Here is a 26,909-nt window from a genome sequence, read left to right as displayed (position 1 = left end):
AAAGTGCTTCTGCTAGTGAAGGATACCAGCAGAAGTTAAGTTTGAAATGTATAGGTTAAATAGCTTTGTGATATACCGAACTGCAAAACCGTTAGGAAAGTTTCTGGAAGTGAACAATGGAATACATTTGTAATCTTCACATCCCCAAACTTTGCACAAGAATTATATCGCAGGATTATATGAGATATGTGACATTTCATGGGGATTGGTTTGTTTTTTTGGTGTAATCAAGAGGTGGTGGTTTAGAGTCAGGCTTATAACAGGTAGCAATTTAAAACAATAAATTAGTACTCCTCCATAACACGTTTAGTGCTGACAGTCTACTTAGTCTTGTACAGGGCACAGAGAAAGGCCTGGTCCCTGCAGACAGGGGTTTACTCCAGTGTTTCCAATCAAAGAATTATCACCTTAGCACACTGATATATATAAAGTTTTCTTAATAATGTTGCAGATTCCTAATAAATCTTCCACATTTTCAAACAATTTGCACCTAGCCCAGAATATGAACTCTCAGTTCCCATAACTAAAGCCAAAAAACTGCCAATTCCACTTCAGGGGTGGAAAATCCTGATCCAGGACAGAGATGTCTAGTAAGAAAAATTAATAATTGTTGAAATGAAAAGTCTAATTAGTCACGTACTTTAAAAATCCAGTCATATATAGAGACATATTTAGGTGGTTCTTTTGCAGTTTTCTTTGATACTTGCGACCCTAATCATAGCGAAAGATCTATTTAGCTGGTTTTCTAATAATACAGAAAAAGGTTATTTTGCCACTGTACCAGGACTCTGGAAAAATACATTTGCTAATTTAAAACAAAAAAATTCAAAACAAAACAAGTCCCCTCTTTGCCATGAAAAAGTACAAACAGATAGAAGATGAATGGTGTCTAGTCTAAAGCCTTCCACAAATTATTACACCAAGAAGGAAGAGAAAACAATTCAAGCAAACAAAATGGAAACTTTAAATTCTAAGGACCACATTCTGCTCTTAGATGGACCTACAGTTCCTATTATTACTAGAGAGCACAGAATGTAGCCAAAAATATGACCACTGAAACATGTTGGCCATGTTTGACTCTTCCCTCTCTCTTTGGTCACACATCCAGGCAGTGTCCAATTCTTGCTGCTTCAGCCTCAAAAATTTCCAAAAATCCAAGCTCTTCTTTGACTTCACTGAAGTTACTCTGGATTTACAAAAGTATAAGTGAAAGCAGAATTTGGCCCTCTGTGTCAAAATGTGGTTTTGCTTGGGATAGGGACTTCATCTTCCATGTATCTATTCTGTATTAACATGTAGAGCTAGAACAGCGGTTCTCAACGGGGGGGTCCGTGGCCCGCAGAGGGTCCATGAGCCCTTTCAAGGCCCCGCAGCTGAAGCCCTGATCCCTGGCACCCCCCGTGGGGCAGAAGCCAGAGGAGGCGCAGGGCTGAAGCCCCAATCCCCGGTCAGCACCCCCCACGGAGCTGAAGCCAGAGGAGACGTGGGGCTGAATCCCAGAGCCCCAAGCCCTGGTGCTCCCTGTGGGGCAGAAGCCCTGAGCCCATGGTGGGCAGCGTTGAGGACATGGAAGGCACTGCCCCCTACCCCAAACTGCAGCACAAGATCAAGGCAGTCCCGGGGGTCAGCTCCACGCCCCCACACAGCTCTTCTCCCCGCCCCCTGGCCAGGTCGGAGGCAAGAAACCAGAGCTGGGCAGAGCTCGGCAGTGCAGGGCAGCTGCTGCTCTGGCTGGTGCCATGGAGCCGGAAGCCACAGCGTTCCCTCCTCTCCTGCTCATGCCTCAGGGAAGCTGCTCCTCAGCTTGCAGCCCCCTTTCCTCCTGCAGAGGCAGCCGGTAAGAGCCCCCAGGGCGGGGAGACCCTGTTCCGTGGCTGGCAGACCCCTCCGGGAACGGGGACTGCAGGGGAGTCCTCCCAACACACAGCTCCTAAGGTCCCTCTCCTTACACCCTGAGTTACGCTCTCCCTGCACACTGAGCTACCCCCTACCCGCACACAACCAATAGTGCCCTTCTCCCAGCACCCTGAGCTACTCTCTCCACACAGCTACCCCATCCCTCCACCCTGAGCCACCCCCCCCGCCCACACACAGCCTCTAGCCACCCCCCTCCGTGCATCCATAGCCACCCCGTGTGCACACAGCCACTAGCTACCCCCTCCCTGCACCCTAAGCTGTTTTCAAACTTTCTGAGCTAAGCTCTCCACCTTTGAGTTATCATTTATATATATAAACTCCCTCCCTGAACTCCACCATGCGGAGCTGGCTCAAGCCCCGCTGACCCCTTTCCCCACCCCCTCAAACAGAAGTCAAACTATGCCTATGCCCAAAGCCCCTGGCCCTGGAGTTTTGATAGCATGTTCGGGGGGAGCTCAGAGATAAAAAGGATGAGAATCCCTGCTTTTAGATGATGAGTGCCTTCAACTCCCACTGATGTTCAAAAAGGAAAGTGGCCCACAGCAATTTAAGTCACTGGAACTTAGGCCCCTCCACTTCCCGCCCCCCCAAAAAAAATATTTGCTAAAAAATGTAACTATGCCTCATGAAATTTCTTTTTGAAAGTGTGCTCAGCATCCCAGAGCCACTAGGGAAAGATTCTGATATTGCTTATTATGATCTGCGAAAATCCATTTACCGTAATGGCTTTATTCAGGATTCACACTGGTGTGATACCAAGTTCTGGCCCAGAAATCAAGGTCTCAGACTTGTTCCGATAGTAGCAGCCAATACCAGTAAAACTGGGACTTCTTGGCTACAGAAAGTAGTTTAAATGTTTATGATGTCTCAATAGTAACCATTAAAATTAATCAACATAGCCTCAAACAAAGAAATGAGCTTATATATAATACTTTAAGGCAAAACACTGGCTTTTTCACTACAACTTTTCAAAACCGTGTACAAAATGCTATGTGTATTTTATTCTGCATCTTAGTTCTTTAAAAGTCTATTTAATGGCCTGACCACAAGTTATACAGGCTTTGAGGAAAATTTGCTTACATACTAGCTTATTCAGAAATTTCAGACCTGGAATCTGCCTCTGTCAAACACACACTTTTGTTTCCACTGCTTTTTTCTCTTTAGACACATAAATACTAACACATGCAATCCCATTTAGTTCACACAGAAAAAGTTCTATGTCCCCACTAGAAATAAAGTAGGGTAAGTTTAACAGCCACATTCCATCGTCATCTCTATTTGTGTTGATTTTGCAACTCTAAGGAAATGCTTAAGTGCAATGGAGGCCAGAATTGAGACCAATGCCTGTAAACTGGTTATGCTCTGTTCATACTAAAAATACTAAATCTTATTAACCAAATACATCTACATTATTCCAGCGGTATCAGACAGTAGAAAGGTGTTTCTTAAGAGTCCACAAGGATCTTCGCAAGTTAATCAGGACAACCTCTTCCATGGTTTCTTGTTAAAGCATACAATTATTCAAACACCACAAACAAACTTTTAATACTTAAAATCGTTAGATTGCAGCAGACACATGCTGTATCTTATCATTATAGTAACACTGTGAAAATTGTAGGTATTTTGAAAGTAAAGACTTCTACTTGGAAATTAATCCGTTTCCTGTAATTGTTTATGGATTCTCTTGAAGCATATATGTTTTAAATGTATACTGAATAATCAATAAAAAAGCCAGCTTTAACGTATTACACTTAACAGCCTTTGTGGGATGAACCAGATGAATTTCCAGAATGTATTATCTGTAGAGTCCTGCGAATCCATGGATATCCACAGACCACTTTTGCAGATCAGATGTGGATACGGCCCTAATTGTTTGTATTATAAGCTCCAATCTAAATCAGGGACCCTATTGCTAGGTGCCATACAAACACATAATACGACACAGTCCCTGCCCTCTTTGATTGTAAGCTCTTTGAGGGCAAAACAGAAACAGAGAGGTGAAGGTACTTGCCAAGGGCACACAGCAGGTCAGTGGCTAAGACAGGACAACAAGCCAGTTCCGGATTCCCAGTCTCGTGCCCTATGTACTAGACCATGCTGTTTCCCTGAAATTTGATACTTTTGTAACAAAAACTTTGATCAACATTGAACACAACCCACTGAAATCTCTCAAAATCTATTCATCATCCGGTGAAGAAACACAAGGACACAAAGCAACAAATACGTCTGTTATCTATAAAATGCCACAGGACTCTTTGTTGCTTTTTACAGATCCAGACTAACACGGCTACCCCTCTGATAAGGACACAAACTTACTTCTGAAAAATCCATTCCAGCAGACAGCCTTTGTAGCTGCTAGCTTCTTACCCAAAAGGGATTTCCCCCTTTAGTAGATACTGCCTGTGACTATTACAAACTGTCCCCAATTATTAAGTAATCAGGTGCACACAAGTGACATGTGGAGACTTGTTTGTTGCTGGCTGACTACTAAACAACCAGCACGGGAAGGTTCTGGAACGAGCTCACATTACGTGGCTGAGGGATCTCCTTCCGGGGGGTTGGCGGGAGGGAGGGCACATGCCCTCAGTTTGCTGGAGCGTGGGGGGCAGGGGAATTATTTTTTAAACACACTGCAAACTAATCTGTGAGCCTCATTGCTACATGGTATTGAGAACAAGAGCTCGGAAGGATTCAAAAGCATTAGAGGTTTATAGGCAGAATATTCAATAGCACTCAGCATTGGCCTAACTCTGTTCCCATGGAAGTCAATGTAAATTTGACCACTGCTCCCACTGAAGTCAGTAGTGAAGCTCCCAATACAGGGAGCCTTTTGAAAATCCCTTTATGATCATCATCATCCACAGTTACAGTAGCAACAAAGATAATGTACAAAAGACATAAACCCTCATGCTCCTGGTCATAATCCAACTGTTAAACTGCCTGGGATTAGGAGGAAAATTCCCCTAGAGGCAGATTTTTCCACAGCTGTCTGCTACAAAGTTTCTTGCTCCTTCCTTTCAAATATCTAGTACTGGCCACCATCTGAAACAAGATACTAGACCATACAGACAACTGCTTGGACTTAGTCTGAGTCCTATGTTTCTATGGCGCTCTGACAGGGTGGAAAAAATGAGAGTGACGACTCCTCATAACCACCAGTCTTCAGGAATCAGGGCATGGAAGCACTATATCCATTTATCTTTAGAAAACAGGGCTGAAGATACACAAGGAAGTGAACTAGGTGGTAGCTTCTGTTATTTAAAAAAAAAAAAAAGAAGAATCAGCCTGTCTTCCTTCCCAATAGCGCCACACACAAAGATATCAGTACAACCATAGGGCTGGAGTAACTTGACTGCATAGCCAATCTGTGACTGCTAGCAGCAAATACTGCTAATGGCCAGTGATGACACACTAGATAGGGAGGGCTCTGAGTTACTACAGAGCATTCATTCCCAGGGTCTCACTGATCATTATGCTTGGTGTTGGGATGGAATTTTCCCCTGGATCAGATTGGCAGAGAGCCTGAGGGGGTTTTTTGCCTTCCTCTGCAACATGTGGCATGGGTCACTTGCAAGTTTAAACTAATGCAAATGGTGACGTTTCTCTAACTAGAAGTCTTTAAATCATGATTTTTCGGACTTCAGTAACTCAGCAAGAGGTTATGGGTCTATTACAGGACTGGGTGGGTGAGGTTCTGTGGCCTGCAATGTTCAGGAGGTCAGACTAGATGACCATGATGGTCCCTTCTGACTTTGAAATCTATGAGTCTTTGAGGATAAGGAGTTCAAGTAGAAAACTCATTTTTCATGTACTTTTTGGCAGTTCTGTGAGACTCCTTAAGGTGCAGAAGTTGAGTTTCTGGAGATGTGGTACAATCCTTAAAGGGCCTGATTCTGCTTTTACTGAAGCCAATGACTAAACTCTCACTAACTGCAGTGAGACAGGATCATGCCTAAATAGCAGGTCAACCATTGTCCTGAATATATCAAATTGCTGCAGAGCCAGTATCTACAGCCTGTCACAGGCTAAGCTACTTTGAAAACCACATAAGAATGGGGCCAGATAAGATCAGAGATCTTTTCTTCTTCTTTAGACCCCACAAGCTCTGGCTGGGCAGTTTATCATGATATATAGTTCGTGTTTGTCCTCCTCCAACTTAGGCCTGGTCTACACTAAGAAGGGGGGTCGAACTAGGGTACGCAAATTCAGCTACGTGAATAACGTAGCTGAATTCGAAGTACCCTAGTTCGACCTACTCACCCGTCCAGACGCGGCGGGGTCGAACTCCACGGCTCCCCCGTCGACTCCGCCACCGCCATTTGCAGTGGTGGAGTACCAGAGTCGACCGCTGTGCTTCCGGAGTTCAAACTATCGCGTCTAGATCAGACGCGATAGTTCGAACTCCGAGAAGTCGAACTCACCGCGTCGACCCGGAAGGTAAGTGTAAACCTACCCTTATATTCATTTGTTTCAGTAAAATAATTGTTAATATAAAACTGAGTTTTCTGAGCCATCACAATATTAAACCAGTGTGAAAAAAAGTGTTCTTCAGGGAATTGGTCTGTCCATGATATTTCCTGTTACAGACAAGAAATATTCAGCCTCAGCATTCCATAATAGATGAATGGGAAGGAAATTATGCCAGACACTTCAGAGTTTGTCAGCTCACAGATTCTTCACCGAGGTGCATACGCTTTTCAAACGAGGGAAAACACCTGATATTTCGATTTTCACAGCTGTATAACCATTACATGTGGGTGGTTCTGTGTGGGTGCTGAAATAAAGGGTGGTACAAGGAAACGCAATCGACTTGAGAATACAGCTGAAACTCATTAATATTTTTTCCTTTGTAAAATTTAGTAAAAGATATGGCAGGGTATCTGCCTAAATAAGTTCAGCATTTGAAAACTGAATTCACTTTCATGAAGTATTAGCTATTTTCTTCTTAACACTGTACAGCCACAAAGAGTTTGTAGTACTAATAAATTTTAGCTGCTGTGCCTATTTTGGGCCACATTTTCAAAGCCGACTAGTGATTGCAGGTGCTCAAACCTGAGATACCTTAAAGGGGCCTGATTTTCAGAAAGTGCAAAGCACCACCCTCTAAAAGCCAGGCATAGAGTCATAGACACTGCAGGGCTGGAAGGGACCTCAAGAGATCATCAAGTCCAGCCCCACGCGTGGAGGCAGGGCCAAGTAAACCTGCGTTTATTCAAGTCGGGCACCCACAAATGGAGACAACCAAAAATCGCTAGACCAGGGGTAGGCAACCTATGGCACGGGTGCCGAAGGCAGCACACGAGCTGATTTTCAGCGGCACTCACACTGCCTGGGTCCTGGCCACCAGTCCGGGGGGCTCTGCATTTTAATTTAATTTTAAATGAAGCTTCTTAAACATTTTAAAAACCTTATTTACTTTACATACAACAATAGTTTAGTTACATATTATAGACTTATAGAAAGAGACCTTCTAAAGCGTTAAAATGTATGACTGGCACGCGAAACCTTAAATTACAGTGAATAAAGGAAGACTCGGCACAGCACTTCTGAAAGGATGGCGACCCCTGCGCTAGACACTTTTGAAAATGTATGTTACTGCCAATGGAGTTTGCTAGGTTGACAACCCTAAATACTGAAGTCTTTTATACGTTCACAGAACAAGCATTTCATGGGCAGCAAACGCTTCCCAAAATGCTGGCCCATCAATAATCCTCAACCCTGCTCTGTAGGGACCACCACTAACACTAAGATTGTAGGTTTTTTCTCCAGGGCCATTCATATTCATTGTTTGACACCTCTGTTGAGACTGTCTGCAGCATACCCTAGTGGTGTGTCTGTGGGAGCAATAACTGGGCTGAGAAAGATGTGTGAATGGGCAGGGAGCGGGGAGTTACTGGGAGATCTGAGTTCTCAGAGTCCTAGGTTTGGGGGAGAGGAGAGGAACAGAATAATCACATGCAACCCTAAGGTAACAGGGTAAGGAGCAAAGACCCTCCCCCAAAATATGAAGTAGAAGGTAGCTGAGAAGAGGCTGGAGGTTCAGAAAGCAATCCCCTTGGCTCCACATTTAGAAAGAAGGGCCTTGGCTGATGCTCTATCTCCCCTGTTCTCCGCAGATGCTGGAGGGTGCTGGTGGCCTGTGCTACACAGCAGGTGGTAGGAGGTCAGACTAGAGCAGTGGTTCTCAACCAAGGGTACATATACCCTTGGGGGTACGCAGAGGTCTTCTCATTGAGGAACAGTTCTGCTTGACAGTGCATAGCCCCAGCTCTCCAAAAGAAGCCTCGCCTGTATCAAACCAGCACCATAACGAATGTATCCTTGATCAAGGACAGATTGTGGGACACTTTCATTGTGAATATTCACCAACTTTATCATTTGTGAGCAGAAAAAATAATCAAAAGCCTTATCCAGCCATCCAAACATTTCTTAGGGCAGGTCTACACTAAGGGCGGGGGTCGAACTAGGGTACGCAAGTTCAGCTACGTGAATAGTGCAGCTGAACTCAAAGTACCCTAGTTCAAACTACTTACCCGTCCAGACGCCGCGGGATCGAAGTCCGCGGCTCCAAGGTCGACTCCGCCACCACCGTTTGCAGTGGTGGAGTACCAGAGTCGACCGGAGCGCGCGGGGAGTTCGAACTATCGCGTCCAGATTAGACGCGATAGTTCGAACTCCGAGAAGTCGAACTCACCGCGTCGACCCGACAGGTAAGTGTAGACTAGCCCTTAGTCAAGAAACAAGTACTCTCCATACAATAGTATATTCAGAGTCAAGTCGGTATTGAATCCTATCCTGAGACAATAAGAATAGACTTTAACAAAAGAGAATTAAAAATCCTTAACACAAGAGGATCATTAGATTTTAAGAAAATGCATACAATTTGTGAATTACAATATTTGCAGTTATGAATCTGACCTGCTATTATGCTATAAACTATATAACTCAATAAAATACCATAAATACCAGAAAGTGGGTTTTTTTTAATATAGATATTTTCAAAAAGTTTATAGATGGACATTTTACAATACTGCCATCTTCTGTGGACGGTAAGCCTTGATGGCATGAGATTATGTGCATGTAGATCAATGTAGAAAAAAATACACAGCAAAGACACCTGCTCATCTGATATACTAAAATCCTCTTAGATTAGGCCATTGCTATATGGACTGAAGTAGAAATGGCTGGCCACTACTTTTTGAACACCATCACATCACTCCAAACTCTCATTCAAAAAGAATGCTTATACAAGTCTCATTTGTATAGAAAATGGATTATAAACAAAAATAAAGCATATGGAATTGTGGTTTTGTATGACAAACAATGTATGATATACAGTTATACAAAAAATTATTTGTCTCGGCAACAGACATGTAGCAAGGGTTAGAAAGATGGAGATAAGTGATTCTAGAATCTCTCCTCTTCCTCCAGCTTTAGTGGGTTTCCACTAGGGCTGTCAAGCAATTAAAAAAATTAATAGTGATTAATCGCACTGTTAAAGAATAATAAAATACAATTTATTAAAATATTTGTGGATATTTTCTACATTTTCAGATGCATTGATTTCAGTTACACCACAGAATACAAAGTGTACAGTGCTCACTTTATATTACTATTTTTATTACAAATATTTGCATTGTAAAAAACAAAAGAAATAGTATTTTTCAATTCACCTAATGCAAATAATGTTGTGTAATCTCTTTATCATGAAAGTTTAACTTACAAATGTAGAATTATTTAAAAAAAAACTGCACTCAAAAATAAAACAATGTAAAACTTCAGAGCCTACAAGTCCACTCAGTCCTACTTCTTGTTCAGCCAATCACTGAGACAAACATGCTTGTTTACATTTGCAACAGATAATGCTGCCTGCTTCTTGTTTACAATGTCATCTGAAAGTGACAACAGGTGTTTACATGGCACTATTGTAGCCATCACAAGATATTTATGTGCCAGATGCGCTAAAGATTCATATGTCCCTTCATGCTTCAAACACCATTCCAGAGGACATGCGTCCATGCAGATGATGGGTTCTGCTCCATAACAATCCATAGCAGTGCAGACCAACGCAAATTCATTTTCATCATCTGAGTCAGATGCCACCAGCAGAAGGGTGTGGTTTTTTTCTTTGTTTCTTTTTGGGGGGAGGGGTTGGTGGTTCTGTTCTGTAGTTTCTGCATCAGAGTATTGCTCTTTTAAGGCTTCTGAAAGCATGCTCCATACCTCATCCCTCTCAGATTTTGGAAGGCAATTCAGATTCTTAAACCTTGGGTTGAGTGCTGTAGCTATCTTTAGAAATCTCACATTGGTACCTTCTTTGAGTTTTGTCAAATCTGCTCTGAAAGTGTTCTTAAAACAAACAATATGCACTGGGTCATCATCTGAGACTGCTATAACATGAAATACATAGTGGGATGTGGGTAAAACACAGAGCAGGAGACATATAATTCTCCCCCAAAGAGTTCAGTCACAAATTTAATTAACACGTTTTTTTTTTTAAACGAGCGTCATCAGCATGGAAGCATGTCCTCTGGAATGGTGGCTGAAGCAGGAAGGGGCATAAGAATGTTTAGCATATCTGGCACATAAATACCTTGCAGTGCCGGCTACAAAAGTGCCATGCAAATGCCTGTTCTCACTTTCAGGTGACATTGTAAATAAAAAGTGAGCAACATTATGTCCCGTAAATGTAAACAAACTTGTTTGTCTTAGTGATTGGCTGAACAAGAAGTAGGACTGAGTGGACTTGTAGACTCTAAAGTTTTATATTGTTTTGGATTTTTGAGTGCAGTTAAATAACAAAAAAAAAATCGACATTTGTAAATTGAATTTTCACGATAAAGAGATTGCACTTCTGTACTTGTATGAGGTGAACTGAAAAATATTATTTCTTTTGTTTATCATTTTTACAGTGCAAATATTTGTAATAAAAAATAACAACATAAAGTGAGCACTGTACCCTTGTATTCTGTGTTGTAATTGAAATCAATATATTTGAAAATGTAGAAAAACATCCAAAAATATTTAATACATTTCAATTGGTAATCTATTTTTAACAGTGCGATTAATTTTTTTAATCGTGTTTAATTTTTTTGACTTAATTGCATGAGTTAACTGTGATTAATGACAGCCCTAGTTTCCACAAATACTTGCTGACAGCAGAGGAATGGTGACTCAGGAATCTTGAGTTCCATTCCCGGCTCTGGAGGAGTGTGTGTCTAGTGGGCACAGATCTCCTACCTGTCTCCCCAAATATGATCCCTTCTACCCAATCCCCTCTAACCTGTCCCAGTCCTGTCTCTTGCTTATCCCCCAGTCCTCAACCCAGTCTCATTCTCCTTAGCCAGCCAGTACCAGTCTCCTTGCCCAGCCAATCTCAGTCTCCGAGCAGCTCCTCATCCAATCTCTCTCCCACTACCACCCCTGGTGCCAGTCCCCATTCTGCCCATCAGCTCCCTGTCCTAATCTTCCTCCCTGGGCTCCTCATGAAATATTGTAGTGTCGCATCTTCCCTGGCTCTTTGCCCAACTACTTGCAATCCTGACCCTCCAGACACCTTAACTCCTTGTCACATCTGTCTCCTCCCCATCTACTCCCCCTCAGTCCCAGTCTCCTCCCAAGAATATAATGATTTTATCCCTGCCAGCACCCAGTCCCATTCCCAACCACTCCAATGCCAGTTTCCATTTCCCTTTCCTTGCCAGCCTCCAATCCCAGTCTCCTCAACCTAGGCTCTTTGTCCCAGTTTACTCCCCCTCCCAAATCTCCCCACTGGTCCAGGTCTTCTCTCCTGTGCATCTGAATCAGACAGCTTCCTTTTCCACACAGTGTAGGGCCAGCAGAAAGATCTCTGAGAGCACAGGAGACACAGCTTCTTGCATCTATCAGATGCACATCTGACACGACCCATAGCAGCCAAGATATGCAATTGCAGGGGAAGTCCTGCTCAGCCCAATGCAAATGGAATCTTTGGGGAATTTAGATGCTAAAAAGTAGGAAATGTCTACTGAGCATGTGTGAACTTCAGATGACTTTTCAAAGGCTTATTACTCAACCAAATTTGAATGGATTTTCACAAGGACAGCAAATGGCCTCCTTACTGCCAAATTTCAAGTCTCTCCTCCAAATCATGATGGCACTAGAGAACAAAGAAAAGGTCACCAGAATTTAACATGGACAAAACATCTTTTCCCTGGCCTCATTCTTAGAAATGATTCAATCATTTTGGCTGAAATTTTTGAAAAAAATTCAGCCTCAGGCAAACACCTGGAATAAAAATTTCAGCTTCATTGGTTGAAATTTGGCGCAGATATATGCAACCAAAACTAGGGTATTATAATGAGCAATCTTAATAACTGGCAGTGCTACTAGCTCTGCCTATAAAACTTGTGTAATAATTTTCTCTCAGTGCAACACAACAAATTCTGCTCTGGATTATTCCCCTCTTCACATCACTTCAGTCAAAACTGCCTCTAAGAATCCTTCAGAAGCCATTTTTTACACCCTAGATAGTTAACATTTATCCTGTGACAATTCATTTTGATTATTGTATTCTCATACCAAAAAGTAATCTTCAAAAGAAAATGATTGCAGGAAAGAGTGTTCCAGTATGTCAGATTTTAAAAACATATATTTAGCAAGAACCTCAATAAAGAACAAATAGATTAAAAGACAACTAAATTTCATAACACATTATCACTCCAGGACATCAAGGTTTTTTATTGAAAAAAGATGTACAACAGTTAAAAACAGTCTGGAGGGCCTAGTTAACAGCTGGTATTCTGGGAAAAGCAGCAAGCCTTCAGTTTGGAGTCAGAGCACCCTAATATCTCTGCCTGAGAAAAAGTGTGAAATGGCTGAAGTAAAGCTACCCAAAGTGCATGTTTGGTGGGTGACTGAACTTGCTGTTTTGATCCCACAAACAGTAGCTCTGCTTTAACTGCATTAGCTATTGTAGAAAATGTGTAGATATAATGCCTAGATATGAGTCAACTAAACAGCTCAGAGTTACACAACAAATATTCCCAGACCCCAGAATATATTTACAATACAACATTCTAATTGAAAACACTGAAGGGATTTAACTATAGATTAACCATTGGAAAGTGAGGTAACTGATCAATAACAATTCCACAAACAACCTTTATTCTGGTCCTATATCCCCTGCTAGATCTGATATTCTTACAACCACCCGTCCTACATCATACACAGTTCCAACATGGGCGACAGAACCTTGGTGACCTCCCACTCAACAACAGCCTACAGGTATCAGACGGGTAGCTGTGTTAGTCTGTAGCCACAAAAACAATGAGGAGTCCAGTGGCACCTTAAAGATTAACAGATTTATTTGGGCACAAATAAATCTGTTAGTCTTTAAGGTGCCACTGGACTCCTCATTGGTTTTTTTTTTCCAACAGCCTACAGAATACCAATCAGCGAATTCACTCATCATGGGCTAGTGACACCACTGCCATCTTGCCTCTATATTTAAAAAACCCAACTATACCTGCAATTTTAATATAGTCATAATATTGTTCTCATTCTCTATTCACCAACTCCACCACCATAGCATGCCTACAACAACACATCTCGTCACAATAATTGGAAAATCTCATTATTACTATTTCAAATTTTACATTCTCACTCTAAGTCAGAGATTCCATGCTTCAGAATACATACACATGTAGTCCTCTTAACACATCTTTATAGAACCACTCTACATATTAAATCTCATAATACTCCAGTCTCCACATTACTTACCATAAAGGAGATATAGGAGTCAGTATGTTTCTAGAACATATTGCATTTTCATTTGTTAGATTTTTTAAAAACCTGAATTTGTAAGAGTTAAGGTTTGTAAAAGTTAAGCTTATTTGAAAAACAACAAATTTACTCATTTCCAATTTTTTTAAACATACGCAGCGGTCAAACTTAAAACTAGAGATAGTTGACATTTTTTAAACAAACAACAAAAAAACCTACTTTTTTAAAAGATTTTTTTGTAAAAAAATTTAATTTATTGAACTATTTCATTTTTAAAAAATATTATGACAGCAGAAGCTTTTTGAAGTTTATCAAGGGTTTTCTGGAAGTGAAATTTTTCAATAACCACTTTAAAATGTTTTTTAAAAAAGGCAAGTTGAAACAAACATGTTTTACTTTTCATCCAGCTCTGCTTAAAATATTTCCTCCATTTTGAAAATAATTCTACTGATTTGAGAGACTCCTTCTGCTTAAAATAAGCACTCCTGCCAGAGCTTATAATACTGTTATGCATTTCAACATGGAAGAAACTCTTAAAGCTGACCATTGTGCATACCTCTCTCATAACAGTGTTTATAATTAATTGATATATACAACCTATACTACTTGAATAAAAATTCCTTGTAAGAGGGTTGCCGCTCACTGCTAATGTGCCTCTTTCTGTCTAGGTCTGGGAACGTAACTCTTGTGGCACCAGATCCCCCCTTGTTGCTCATTTCTCACTCTACAGTAGTTTTTCTTCTGATAACCTGGCCATTTAGTCCACTCCTTTCAGGGTTACAAAGTCCAGCAAGACACTGTCCAAATGCCATCTCCAGACAGCGTTCGGCCTCAGCTCGGGACTCTATGCCACTATACCAGTGGCTGGCAGGGGAACCCAGGCTCGCCTGCTACACTAGGTTCCAGCCTATAAACAGCAATCCAGGTCCGCAGCCTTCATCCCTGTTGCTGCTTCCTTGGGCTCCTTCCTACCAACTCTCACTATCTTCTCTTGCCTGGTTCTGGGTTTACCACAGGAGCCTGCCTACTCTGCTCCCTGTGGCTACTTCACTACCTTCAGCTTCTAGTAGCTTCTTACCAGACTCCTTACTCCAGGATAGGATATGAAGGCTTACTCTCCCTCTGTACTTCCTCTTTGTCCCTGATGGCCTATCTCATCCCAGGGAATGACTGAAGCCTCCTTCCCTTGAAGCCCCCTTCTACTTTCAGCTTCTTGCCTTTATTGTTCTGGTCCAGCCCTTCCCCAGCTTGGCCTCACTCTTAATTAACCCTGGTCTTCCTTCTCTCAGGTGACCTAATCAGCCTCTCAGCCCCTCGTTAACAGTACTGATGTGATCCTACATAGGAATTTTCCAGATTTTTGTAAAAAGCAATTCTGCACATTAGATCTCCTCTAAGCAAAATATATATATATAATGAAATGGGAGTTTCTAGATCAAGATGATCTTGAGGTATGATGATCTAATGCACATTTAACGAATGAAAAGTTGGTAGTTTTTCCCTTAAAAGTTTTATTAAAAATGGCTTGTGCAACTCAACTCAAATCTTCCCATACTGTCTTCTTTCTTACGGTACACATAATGACATTCTGGCAGAAAGGAGGTTTGTTTAGAAAGTTTCCAAGACTGGTCTTACAACAGAATTTTTTTCACAACCTTAACCAATGGAGTCACTACCAAGGGTCAATAATGATGAGGCAGTTGATATTCTGATAAGTGTGCAAAGACTTTAGTGATACCAGGAGGGTTGACCCTAAACAAACAAAACTGAAATCTCAAGTAATAGCAGCTTGGGAACTGTAGAAACAATAAAGTAGTATTCTTACCAAAGAGATAAAGGAGAGGGGAGGCAAAGATAGTAGGATTCATCTGTACAAAGCTGTCTTTGATGATGAGCAAACATCAAGCTTGTAGTGGCATGTAAAGATATGGACCAAATTCTAGGTCACTGCTTTAGGGAGATCAAAAACTGAGGCTTATTCTATAAAGGTGCACAATATCACCTCAAGCCCTATTAGACTGGGATTCAATTCCTGCCAGTTTACATTTTGCTCCTGTAAGCTTCTTTGATGCATATGACAATCCACCAGGAAATGGCTGCCTTGGAACATAGAAATCCCGTCTTTGAAGCGCAAAGTGAAATAAATCAGCTGTCAAATGTCTTGAACTTTCTGGTTCTTCCTAAATAGTTTTAAATGCCTGTTTAACATCCAAAGAAAATACCCTTTTCTCAACACATTTAGGATCCAGACTAAGACCAGTCAGGACCGCCTTTTAATCACTTGAGGCTAAAGTAATTCAAAGTTGTTGGTTTGGGGTTTTTTTAAGTTAAATATTGACTGACTTTGAGATTACACAACTTTGAAAGGTACTGTAAATTTTAAATACACACTCTACGTATGATACGCACCCACGAGCTAGACTTATCAACCATAAAAACATCAAGAGATTGCCAAATACAATGTGGGGGAGAGAGGACAGGGAGACAGACAAAAAACAAAAAGATATTACAAAATAGGCCACAATTATTAATGAGGATAACCACAGATCATCACAAGACAGTGTAAAATACAGAAAAGAGAAAAATGTTTGGTGGCCCTGATAACCAAAATTATTTTCTGCTTTGTGAATATATCAAAATGTATAAAGGCATATAAAATTCAGATGTGAACAGACACAATACCTCATGGGATGAATCTGCCTATGTCTCATACTCATATGAGTCATAAGTCATATGTCATAAGTATGGCTGTAATTCAACCTTATATTGCCCTGCAATTTCTGTAAGTTTATTCCATTGGCATACTGTAAATCAGTAAGGGATGGCTGTATATCCACTATGTAAAGAGAAATTAACTACTTACTGAAAGTGTTCATCTCAAAAACATTTTTTATGCAGATAATTCTCCAGCTTAAGTCTACCAGTAAATTTTGCAGATCACACTGTTTAAGAAAGATTTCAAAATAAAAAATGCCACATCTATCTCACTGACAAATAGCGACTCATTAAATAGAGGCACTAGACTGAAGTGGTTTGAATTGCCTTCCTAACTTTCAGCCCCATCAGGACTCAAAATATTAATATTTGGCTATCCATCTGACACCAGAGGGTGTAGAGACTCTAAAATGTTCAGTTCAGACACAACTCTGAACCAGTGGAGGAGCTAATAAAGGGATGGGAGTGGGCGGGGGAGGGAGGTGTCGACAGCTTCCATGGCAACTTTTAGGTGAACATGTGACACCTTTTCTCATGGGGTTTGGTAGCAGTGGCTCCCTGCTGCGGTTGTTGCAACATGGCACACGAGATCATGTGGTGCTGTGACCCTGTATGCTATGTCACAATGACTCTCACTTACATTTGACCCGACTGCCCATCAGTCATGATGGTCAGCAGCCAGGCCAAACCTGTAGTTCTTACCGAACTACAGAGGAAAATATGGCTTGCCAGACCACATGTAAATCTAAGTCCAGTGTTCTACCTCTCATGATTTTAATCATCTATCATATTCCCTAAGAGAGATTTTATAGCTACTGGCTGGCTGGGTGTCCATAAAAGGGAGCAACCCCCCACCCCCTTCATTAATCACAATGCTTGGAGTGTGGAGATAGTCCCAGTCCCACAAGACAGGAGCCACTGCTACTAGGTGAGTGTGGGGCAGCTCACTCCCCAGCCTCCCGCTCTCTTCAGGGTCTCCCTTCCACACCAGACTGAGATTAGATGGTGTGGGAGAGGATGATGCTGTCTGAGTGGTCAGTGCCCTGATTGCAAAACCTGGGTCTATCATTGCTCTGAACACTGCCTCTAAGAATAGGTACCCGAACATTTCACACATTCACTCTGGGTCCTTTCCCAAGCCTACTAGATCACTATGAAGAGCTGAACCAATCTGAGATTCTGAAGATAAGGGTTATATATGGACATGGAAAGATGGTACACTGGGCCTTGATTATGCACAATTAACATTAACTGGGTTTTTTCCATTGACTTGAATTGGAGCAGAATAAAGCTTTTGCTGACGAAATTCTCAGAGCTTACTGAAACATACTCGCAATTTGGTGCGATCTGTACAGGGAAGTCAGTCCACTTGCAGTTATGACCACTCTGGCACATAAGTAGAATACTTTCTTACCGAACTACAGAGGAAAATATGGCTTGCCAGACCACATGTAAATCTAAGTCCAGTGTTCTACCTCTCACAGTTACCAGTACCAGATGCTTCAGAGGAATATGAAAGAAAACTTCAAGGACAATTATAAATAACTTCCCATAGGGGAAGTTTCTTTCTAAGCCCTAGAGGATGTCTTATGTCTGAATCAGGATTTTGTTTTAAATATACTTTACACAGAATGTTATATTATAACTGTCTGGATAAATGTTTAATCCATTTTTGAAGTCTTATCCTCAACAAATATCTTGCAGCAATGAGCTCCACTGATTAGTTATGTGCTATGCAAAAAAAAAAAGGATTTCCTTATTATTTCATGTCATCTGCTATTTTTCTGCCTAATTTTTCACTCCTTCACCAAATCATTAATACGTATTAGTACAGAACTCCTGACCTTTTCCCATGCTATAAATTGACCATTGTCCCCATTCTTTGTTTTCTGTCTCTTAGCCAGTTTCTAGTCTCTGACAGCTCTTTCTCAGCACTCTGAGTCCTTAATAGTCTATTGTGAGGGACTTTGTCAAAGGCATTCTGAAAGTCCAAGTAGATGCCAGCTGGTTCTTCACTATATATAGCTTTACTGACAGACAAACCTGGGCCCATCTGAGCAAATTATTATTTACGTTATTGTGCAGCTACCTGAATCACCATTATTTCAACTGGGTTCTTTTTTGACAACTTCATTAGCATATGAGCTTTCATTCCTAAGCAGGGCTACCACTTTGATGTGGCACATTTTAGTGCTTGTGTAATGCTATTTATTTTTGTCTGAGCAAGGAATTGCACCTTGAAAAGAGAAAACTAAGCCATGGTTTCTGATCTTGGGAGGAGACTCCCTATTTTCCATGTCTAGAAAATTATTGATCCCTTACCATTATTTACAGTGTGTCCATCCTATTAGAAAGTAGTTTATAAAACTGTATGAATTACCCCTTTGGGGCTGAAATTTTTCAAGCCTGATGTCTGCTTGAAGCAATTTTTTATTTATTTTGTTTTAGTTTGAGAAAAATCAGTTCAGTGTTTATTTTTTTTGTCTTTGCATGTAAGGGAAAAAAAACTCACTGCACATTTTTCCCATTTAAAAAAAAAAAAGATTTTGCCCTTTATTTGAAAAGGTCTAGGGACAAAATGATTGCAGCAAGAAAACTGAAAATGGACAGGAAGCTTGTTCCTAGGGAATAGGGATGCCTTTCAATGGCCCAGTTAAAACTGGTTTTCATTTACAAGAATTAGCAGGGTTTGAAACAAATCATACTTGACTCAATGGCATTCTAAAGGGGCTGGGCTACATTTTGCATATGCACACGGCACATTTTGATGTATAAAGATAAATGAAGTGTTACAACAGCTTTCCAGGGTTTTTCTCCTACATACACAACTAAGCCCTGGTCTGCATATAAAATTTAGATCGATGTAGCTGTGTCACTCAGGGGTGTGAAAAATTCAAACCCCCAAGCAGCACTGTACTTAAGCTGACCTAACCCCTGCTGCAGACATGGCTAGATCAGTGTCAGCCTAGTTACTGCTGCTCAGAGAGATGTATTAGCTACAGTAATGGAAAAACCCCTGTACCACTGAAGAATCTGTAGCATAGAAATACCCTAACTGCATGAACTCTGAAAGAGTGTGTTGTTTACACCTTTATTGTTATAATCAAATATTTTACATTTTGTAAACATGGGAATATTACTGTGCTGGAAGTACAGAACACACTTACCAATGTTAATTTCATCATCTGTTTCAGCATCTCCAATACACTCAAACTGAAAATCCTGTAGCGACTGGGAAAATTTTTGCACTGCCATGGATAGATCTATGATAAAGAAAAAGGAAACAAGTCTTACAATTATTCCAATAACTATACCACAGTATATGCAAGTTTCATATAGTGAGATTATACTTTGCTTACAGTATTTCCTTTCTAGAAAAATAATCTCACATAAAATAAGAGAATACTATTCAAATCAAACTGCTTGCTATGCCTCAAAAAGTCACTGAAGCAAACTAAATTCCTAAATCTCAGCCATAACAAAGAGAACTGTATTCATACTGATGAATAATCCTCAGTTCTCGTTTTCTTGAAGCAAGAGAAATTGATACATGATCTGAAGCTTCAGTGGTAATAAGTAGTCCTAGTAGAGGGGTGGCCAATCTGTGTCTCTGGAGCTGCAGGAGGGTCTTCAGAGGTTAATATGCGGCTCCTTACATAGGCGCTGGCTCCGAGGCTGGAGCTACAGATGCTAACTTTCCAACGTGCTATGGGGTGCTCACTGCTCAACCCTCTGCTCTGCCCCAGGTCCTGCCACCACTTTCCCCAAGGCCCCTGCCCCTTCCCCCGAGCCTGCCATGCCCTCACTCCTCCCCCCTCCCCACCAGATCCTCCTGCTCACTGCAAAACAGCTGATTGCGGCGGGTGGAGGCATGGGGAAGGAGTGGGAGGCGCTGATTGGCAGGTGGGGGACACTGGGAGCGGGGGTGGGTGGAGAGCGGATGGGAGGCTGCTGACATATTACTGTGGCTCTTTGGCAATGTTCATTGCTAAATTCTGGCTCCTTCTCAGGCTCAGGTTGGCCAACCCTGTTCTAGTTATGCAGTGGGACTACTTGTAAACAAGGACTTCTTACATGCACAAGGATTGCGCCCATAGGTTACCATGAGTTTTATTTTAATATACTTCTCCCACAGTAAAAGTTTTCCATAACAGCTATTTTAAAAAAAAACTAAATATAAACACAATACCATATAATGTTCTGAAGAGACTTTTTTAAAAAAAGATATTGGAAAACATGTATTTTCAATTACTTGTTCATTATGTACGGACTACTTTCGTTGAATGGTATTTACAGTGACAACACACATCTGCACTTTAAAAAAAGTCAAAGTTAAACTTCACAGCACCGAGATTTGATCTCAGCAATAAGAATGTTCCAATACAAAGCATTCATAAATATGTGACCAAAATATTCTTCTCTTTTTACAAAAATACGTAACGGTAAAGGTAAAAAAAAAGTGAGAACACATGTATTAAGAATGATCAGAGTTCTATCAGTCTAGACAAAATATTGCTTGAGGACGACCCTCCACGGTCCTCATGAGATATCTGTAGCATCGGTTTGGAAGCTAGAAAAATGAACAGACAACCTGAACTCTGATGTCTGCAAATATCTAGACAGACATCTCAGTATGGAAAGGGAAAGAAAGAGTTTTACCAAAACCCAAGTTAAGCACTATTTCCAATGCATCACTGGAGTATAGAAATCTGATTAGAAACTTTGTCCCAATGTCTTGTACTGACAGCATGTTCGGTGCTGTGCAGCACACTGAAATAAAGGCCTTTCCCCAAAGATATTCAAATCTAGAAGACAGAGGCACAGAAAATGGATGACATTGGGAAAACCAAAAGATGGGGATAGCTTTGTGGGTTTTCACTGGTTTTTAGCTAGCTCTTTTGGGGCAACAGAAGGAAGTGTATACTTTAAAAGACACTTGAATGAAGAGAGGGCTTGGGGTATGGCAATGTGGAACTGGGGTAAATGTATCAAAACAACAGTGGGAGGGGAGGACACAAAAGAGGAATAAAAAAGGGCAAGGGAGAATCTAAGCATTAGTGCTGGTATTTTCCTTTGAATTTCGCTTATGTATTAGTTAATTTTAATGTGCCTCAATGATAAAGAGGATTTCAGTATATTCACTGAAATCAGGGCTTAAATTCCAGACAGCTACAAGCCAGGGATCAATAATTTAAAAAAAGAGTGAGGATGCCAATCGATAGGAATACTCCCTTTGTCCCAGTTGCTGGAATTCCTATTAAGGTGCTGCCCCAATCCTTGGTCAATGCCTGGTTCTTTCAGATCAGCCTCTGGCTGGTAGGCATCAAATTCATTAGATGCCACCACCACACTCAACCTCTCATTATTTATTCATTTTTGCGTACAGCTATGGTGTGCATCAGCCTTAAAGAAAATAAAGGGCCTTTTTAGAAAAGGCAGACATGAATACATTTTCTTCTGTTAGTAAGGAATGAAATATGGTTATCTAATGCACAGCTGTAGATATAGAAGTTGCCTACACAAGTTATCTTTGTAAATAAGAAAAGTTTTGGGACTGTTCAGGCCTCCATTTCAATAAGCTATTTTTCCTATTACCAAGTGGTTGACTCTCCTGGAAGACTTAATTTGGTATAAGATTTAAAAATAAAACACAGAAATCAGAAGATAATGACTTTACAAAAATTATATGCTATTGAAATATATTAAATATTATTTCCCCTTGTCTTATGGTTTATTTTAAATACAGAAAATACAATTGCTATGAAGTATGACACAAGCCAATACATCCGGATTATTCAGCCATTATTTAAAAAACATAATTTGGCAAAGCATTTTCATTAAGCACTTCTACCATTCTGTATCTATAGTGCAACTATATATGTTTGTTTTGGATTAACAGCTATTCATTACTTATATGCAGTTTAAAATACCACCGCTTGCACTTTCCTTCGGTGAAGGAAAGAAACTTTCCCCAGACATGAAGTCTCATCATTTTGCCGTTATAAATTCTATTTTCTCGTCTATAACTGACTCTCTCTCCTTCATATCACTCTGGCACTTGTTGCTCCAAACAAAGCATATCAGAAGTAGGATTACAGTTATTAAAAAGAGCGGCTCACCTGGTAGCCCCCCAACATGTTGAGCTACTGTTCTGTCTCCATAATGCACTGCATAATATATTTTCTATTAAGAACAGAGTTAAGTATACATTTGTGAATGTACTGCAAGCTTACTGAATGTTTCTTGTTCCTAGGTGTAGGAAAATCACCTAACAGTAGCAATGTATTATTTTAACAACTTTAGAAGTAGTTCTGCTTTGTACATCTGACAGTATCTTGTGACGTTTATGCAGTAAAAAAAACTATTTTTGTTTCTTCTAAAAAATCTGAATCTATTACATTAACTTCTGACACTTAATCTTAGGAGTCAATTGTTCTGTAGCTATGAGAAGGATCTAATCAGGTAGTTTATGTAAGAGCAAAGGACAAAGACAGAGTTCCTGGGTTCTATTACTGCTCTTCCACCAAATTACCATAGAGTAAATCATTAAAGCCCTCCTGCAAACTAGCATTGACGGCATGATGTGAGGCTTAAATAATACTTGTAAAGGACTAAGATTCCAGAATATTAAGTGCTACAGAAGTGCAAAGGATTAACCATTACCATAAATATTCTATGTCTGTAAATTCCCATGGACAGAGAGAACACATTGTACTGAATGTCTGACTTGGATATTAGTAACTCAATGCATCATTTTAGGACCAGACTGTGACCAGTTGTTGATGTAGATGTGCAAGGGAGGAAGAGGGTGCTTGGAACTTCCCTCACCCGGTACTCCTCCCAAGAAAGCCTATTCTGCCTCCTAGAGCAGTGGCTCTCAACCTTTCCAGACGACTGTACCCCTTTCAGGATTCTGATTTGTCTTGCGTCCCCCCAAGTTTCACCTCACTTTAAAACTACTTGCTTAAAAATCTGACACAAAAATATAGAAGTGTCACAGCACATTATCACTGAAAAATTGCTTCCTTTATCATTTTTACCATATGATTATAAAGTAAATCAACTGGGATGTAAATACTGTACTTACATTTCAGTGTATAGTATATAGAGCAGTATAATGGATGGTTTAGTTGGTGTTGGTCCTGCTTTGAGCAGGGGGTTGGACTAGATGACCTCCTGTGGTCTCGTCCAACCCTAATATTCTATGATTCTATGATTCTATAAACAAGTCATTGTCTATGAAATTTTAGTTTGTACTGATTTCGCTAGTGCTTTTTATGTAGCTTGTTGTAAAACTAGGGAAATATCTAGATGAGTTGATGTACCCTCTGGAAGACCTCTGCGTACACAGGAATAAGTGTACTGGTTGAGAACCACTTTCCTAGAGGACAGAAATAACTCCCATTGAAATTACTCCTTTCCCTCAGGATAGAGAGCCTAGGGCTTCAGGTACAAGACAGGCAGTACTATCCACTTTAAATCCTAATTTAGACTCACTAATTCTTGTTTGGCCAACTGCCTCAGAAGATCAGAATTCAAAATCAAAGAAAATGGCAAAGTGATGAGAAGGAAAGAGAGAATACTTCCAAAAATTAAAAAAGAGAGAGAGGGAGAGGGAGAGAGAAAGGAGCCATTGCTTTTCTCGGACTTCTAAAAAGGGGTGTAAGTCCATTCATCATCCCATTTCTTAACTTTGCAACCTATGCTTTTAGATCACTGTGATGGCCATGGAATAATGTAATAATCTCAAAAAGAAACTGAGGTGTAATAATTATATGAACACTGTATATCAGTGGTTCTCAACCAGGGGAACATGTATCCCTTAGGGTACCCAGAGGTCTTCCAGGGGGTACATCGACTCATCTAGATATTTGCCTAATTTTACAACAAGCTACATAAAAAGCACTAGCAAAGTCAGTACAAACTAAAATTTCAGAGACAATGATTTGTTTATGCTGCTCTATATATTATACACTGAAATGTAAGTACAATATTTATATTCCAATTGATTTATTTTATAATTATATGGTGAAAATGAGAAAGTAAGCAAGTTTTCAGTAATAGTGTGCTGTGACACTTTTGTATTTGTATGTCTTATTTTGTAAGTTTTATGTGAGGTGAAACTTGGGGGTACACAAGAAAAATCAGACTCTTGAAAGGGGTAGAGCAGCCTGGAAAGGTTGACAGCCACTGCTGTATATGATCTGGTCAGTGAGGTAATGTTATTGCATGAGTATGGAAGGGTTATTAGAATTTCCTGTATGATGGTATTGATTTAACTTAGAAAGTGGCTGTGGGAAGTACAAACAGGAAATCAACACAACCGATCTAGATAAGGACACCCCAGAACACATTTGAAAGACAAGGAGGCAAACTGTTAGCATCAAGGACCCTGTCTCCAATACACTGCAAGACTTGGTTGCCAAAGCTATGAGCCAGGAGAATAAAAGAATACTAAACAGTTATAAAGACTTCCTCAGGCAGGAAAAGATGGCAGAGGGGAGGAGAGGGTCACTTGTCAAAAGATGTACACGGAGAAAGGCTGAGAGAGGTTAAAGAAGTTGGGCTTTCCCAGATCCAGAGAATAAGCCTTGGGAGAAAGCTAGATATACTTAACTTCTGTTATTATTTAAGATGTTTTCTCTGAAGTGTTTTTTTATAACTAAATAATATTTTGCTTGAAGGGTATTTGGTCTCTTCTTATCACTACCATTGCTCCTAGAGGGAACAGAACTGCAGGGTCTGAGCCTAAAGCAGACTGCTAAGGCAATCACAGTGAGTACCAGGGGACTGCCACCTGGTCTGAGAGTAGGAAAAATCACGTGATTCCATCCCAAGAGTGGTGACGGCCCAAGGCTTGAGACCAAGAGGGTCAGAGGTACAGCTAGCCCAGTAAGTGTGACAACCAGTAATGTTTAAAAATAACAGAACAGTCTAGTCAATGTATTAATTGATTGGGATTCTGAGAGGGAGAAGATAAAGAAACTGGAGAAGATGATAGGCAGGAATTGTAGACCAAGCTGGATGAGCAAGCATCTCAGAGAGGTGATTAAGAAAAAAACAGAGAGCCTACAAGGAATGGAAGATGGAAGTGATCAGCAAGGAAAGCTACCTTATTGACGTCAGAACATGTAAAGATAAAGTTAGAAAGGCCAAAAGCCATATAGCGTTTTCCCTTGCAAAGGGAATTAAAACCAATAGTAAAACGTCAAGAGGCGTCGCTGCTGAAATGCCACAGAAAATCAGCGGCATTTCGGCAGCGACACCTCTTGATGACGCCGCTTTTCAGTGGCATTTCAGCAGATGCTTGTCCGCCAGCCAATACACAGGCTCACATAGATGCTCAAGTGGGCGCCATGGTGCCCACAGGCACCGCATTGGGGACAACTGGACTAGATGATCATAATGGTCCCTTCTGACTTTCAAATCTATGAGCTTATGAGTACTAAGAGAAACAATTCCCTGCCTGAGTTTTGGCTTTAGACAGTGATTTTACTGAAGGAAGAGGTTTCATTGCGAGTACACATTGCGATTGCTAGATTGTAAGGAACAGAACAATTTGATTAATACAGCCACGTCTCAATCTATTTAAAAATCAAGGACAACTTAGAACAGGAAAATGTATCCAGGCTTGCCTGAAAATGTCCTTTCTTTGAACAATAAGGTCCACAGCTTCACTACAATGGTACTCCAACTTGCTTTTGCAGCCCAGGGACAGAAACAAACCTACCATTCACTGGCAGGAGGGAAATGTCCTACCTCCTGGAAGTTCCTTCCAGCTGAGATAACTTCCAGTGCCAGGGAAACTTAAATCCAATTTCTTAAATTACAGATATATATACTTTGAGGAAAAAGGACAATTTCTCCTAGGGCAGGGCAGGGCAGGGTACATTCCACCTAATGAAAACAAACTCTAATCTATGGGTGTCAATTTCCATCTCTATTTTGGATGATGCATTTGTATCCAGGATCTCTGGGCCTTGTTACTCAAACAAAAGGAATTTTTCAGGTGAACACAGATAGTACGAAAAATAGGAAAATGTATGGTCCATTACAATGGAATTTTCATAGCACTGTGCCTCCAGGGCATGAAGCGTGATCATTCTTTAAATGTGAACATCCAAAATGAGGTAAGTTGTATATAAATGTTCCCCTCATTTTTCCCTTGACATTAAGGCATGGAGAAGACTTCTGCCAAAAGAAAAAAAAAAGGGAAAGGACATTGGCTAAGACTGAATGAATTAGAAGTACAATACTGGTCGCACTACAGAAAGCTCACAATTTCTAATGTAAATAACCTCTCATCTGACTGGAGACTGCAGCCGTAAAGAGACCTACTCTAATGGATCAGAAGTATACTGATGCCCCTTACAGTGGTTCAATCTGAGTAGTGCCGCCAAGATCAGAGTGAGATTCCAAAGTCATATTCTATGACCTTGTGGTGCTGAAATAAGGTCAGTCCTTACAGAAAAATTTAATGTTGGATTTATACAAAACTTACTTATCTTGAAGGT

At 40.6% G+C, this 26,909-nt stretch overlaps 1 protein-coding gene across 6 annotated transcripts in view; it reads right to left on the bottom strand.

The window, feature by feature from the left end:
* ARHGAP42 (Rho GTPase activating protein 42) overlaps nt 1-26,909 on the bottom strand; it is a 258,286-nt gene that overhangs the window by 175,282 nt on the left and 56,095 nt on the right. For 2 of the 6 annotated variants that reach the window (XM_039486640.1, XM_039486657.1), the window contains exon 2: nt 19,563-19,658. The exons of 1 other annotated variant lie outside the window; for it this stretch is intronic. In XM_039486640.1, the coding sequence (XP_039342574.1) occupies nt 19,563-19,658 (96 nt within the window). Of the gene's footprint in view, nt 1-11,972; nt 12,056-16,543; nt 16,927-19,562; nt 19,659-26,909 lie in introns of those variants that run through there. 3 more of the 6 variants (XM_039486667.1, XM_039486674.1, XM_039486683.1) reach the window with 3 other exon arrangements.

This window comes from Mauremys reevesii, linkage group 1, assembly GCF_016161935.1.
Source record: "Mauremys reevesii isolate NIE-2019 linkage group 1, ASM1616193v1, whole genome shotgun sequence".
Lineage (NCBI taxonomy): Eukaryota > Metazoa > Chordata > Testudines > Geoemydidae > Mauremys > Mauremys reevesii.
Note: the sequence above shows the minus strand (reverse complement) of the source record. Positions and strands in the feature narration are given on the sequence as shown.